Below are 1,591 nucleotides of genomic sequence, written 5' to 3'. Positions count from 1 at the left end.
GGGAGGGAGGCGCACACAGCCAGGCGGACAGCAGGGAGGGAGCCTGGACCGGGAACAATAGACAGGAACGGATTCTGCCCTGAAAGAGGCAACAAACCGAAGAAAGCAGCCCGAGGAGAGGCTGATGGAGGCGCACGAGCGCCCGGAGGACACGTGAGCAAGAAGGAGCACGAGCCCGCGGCTTGTTTCTTCCGTCCTTTGTCCTGAGGGTTTTACTGAACCGGATTCTGGGATGAACCCCGCGGAAGCGGCCGAGGAGGCGCCCAGCGACCCCGACACTGATGCCTTCTACAAAACAGGTAGGGAGGGGGGGCAGCTTTAGCAAAACACCCCCCATTCTACCCCCCCAAAGAGAAGCATCCTGTCTGGGTGTGGGCCAGGGGAGGAGGGGGGAGTCAACCGGAGGACCGGAGCAAGAAGGTCCATAAAGCACCGGATCCGCTCCGGGACCGGCAGCCGGGGGGGCTGGGGGGGCTTCTGTCCACAGACACAACAAATACTGTCCGAGGGGCTTTCACTGCTCAGGAGAGAGGCGCGTGCGCGTGTTGGTGCACGTGCACGTGTGCAGGAACTGATGCTGTTGTTGAGCTCCACAAACAGGAGGAATCATGGAGGAGCATCAACTGCAGTTCAGTGTGTGTGTGTGTGTGTGTGTGTGTGTGTGTGTGTGTGTGTGTGTGTGTGTGTNCAACAACCCCAATTCTGAAAAACATGGGATTTTCTAAATGTAAATAAAACAAAAATCAATGATTTCAAACCTCATAAACTCCAGTTTAATTCACAAGAAGACATTTTTTAACCAGAGCAGGTCTCAAGTCCATTACTGGGCCAAATAGAGACAAACAGGACCAAAAATGGCTCTTTTAGGCCCACTTCTTACCATCAGGTTTTAGACTTGGACCAGTTTTTCTTTCAGAGAAGATCTCAGCTGTTAAAATCCATTTCTAATACTTTAAGAAGTTTAAGAAGTCTGTGAAAACTTTGTGACTACTTTGAGAGAAAATTTGTATCGTACATCTTTCTGAAGACGTGTAAAACTTTAGAGTCTGAGGACCCCTACAGTCATTATGAAACATCCTCGAGACTTAATTTATGTGCAAGACGTATCTCGCTGAGACGGTCGTTTTTGACCCTACAAAATTTAGACTGTGCTGAAGACTGTTCACACTGCAGGCAAAATGTGACCCAATTCTAAGTTTTTTTTGTCCCTATGAGGCCCATATCATGTTTTTTCATGACAGTCTAAATGTGACAAATCATGTTTTACAAATCTGACCCAAGACGTTTTAGTTTGTGGTTCTAAATCTGATACATATCAGATGTTTTTCTAAATGAACGGTCTGAACGGTCGTGTTGCACAACCTCAAGTCATGTCGTTTAAATTTTGGAACTTCACACGTCTTCAGCTACAGAGCAAGTCCAGCTGCTTCGTATTTTTCTTTTGATTTGTCATGTCCTTCGCAGTCGAGAATCCACTGCGACATGTGATAGTACAACCCATTCTCACTCCCAAGTCCTCACATGTTGCTTTTCCAAGGTTCCATCTGCGTCAGATTGTGACGCGTCGAGTACCCCCCCCCCCCCCCCCCCC

The 1,591-nt window shown here is 48.7% G+C and overlaps 1 protein-coding gene across 1 annotated transcript in view; it reads left to right on the top strand.

Moving 5' to 3' along the window:
• Window positions 1-14: 14 nt before the first annotated feature.
• LOC106536343 (kalirin) overlaps window positions 15-1,591 on the top strand; it is a gene marked incomplete at its 3' end in the record, with an annotated part of 74,956 nt that continues 73,379 nt past the window's right edge. Inside the window, 1 exon segment of the mRNA XM_014033595.1 lies at window positions 15-299. Coding sequence (XP_013889049.1) covers window positions 233-299 — 67 coding nt within the window.

The sequence above is a fragment of the Austrofundulus limnaeus genome, unplaced genomic scaffold (assembly GCF_001266775.1).
Source record: "Austrofundulus limnaeus strain Quisiro unplaced genomic scaffold, Austrofundulus_limnaeus-1.0 Scaffold1780, whole genome shotgun sequence".
Taxonomy (NCBI): domain Eukaryota; kingdom Metazoa; phylum Chordata; class Actinopteri; order Cyprinodontiformes; family Rivulidae; genus Austrofundulus; species Austrofundulus limnaeus.
The sequence above is the reverse complement of the archived record's forward strand: the minus strand, read 5'-3'. Positions and strand labels throughout refer to the sequence as shown.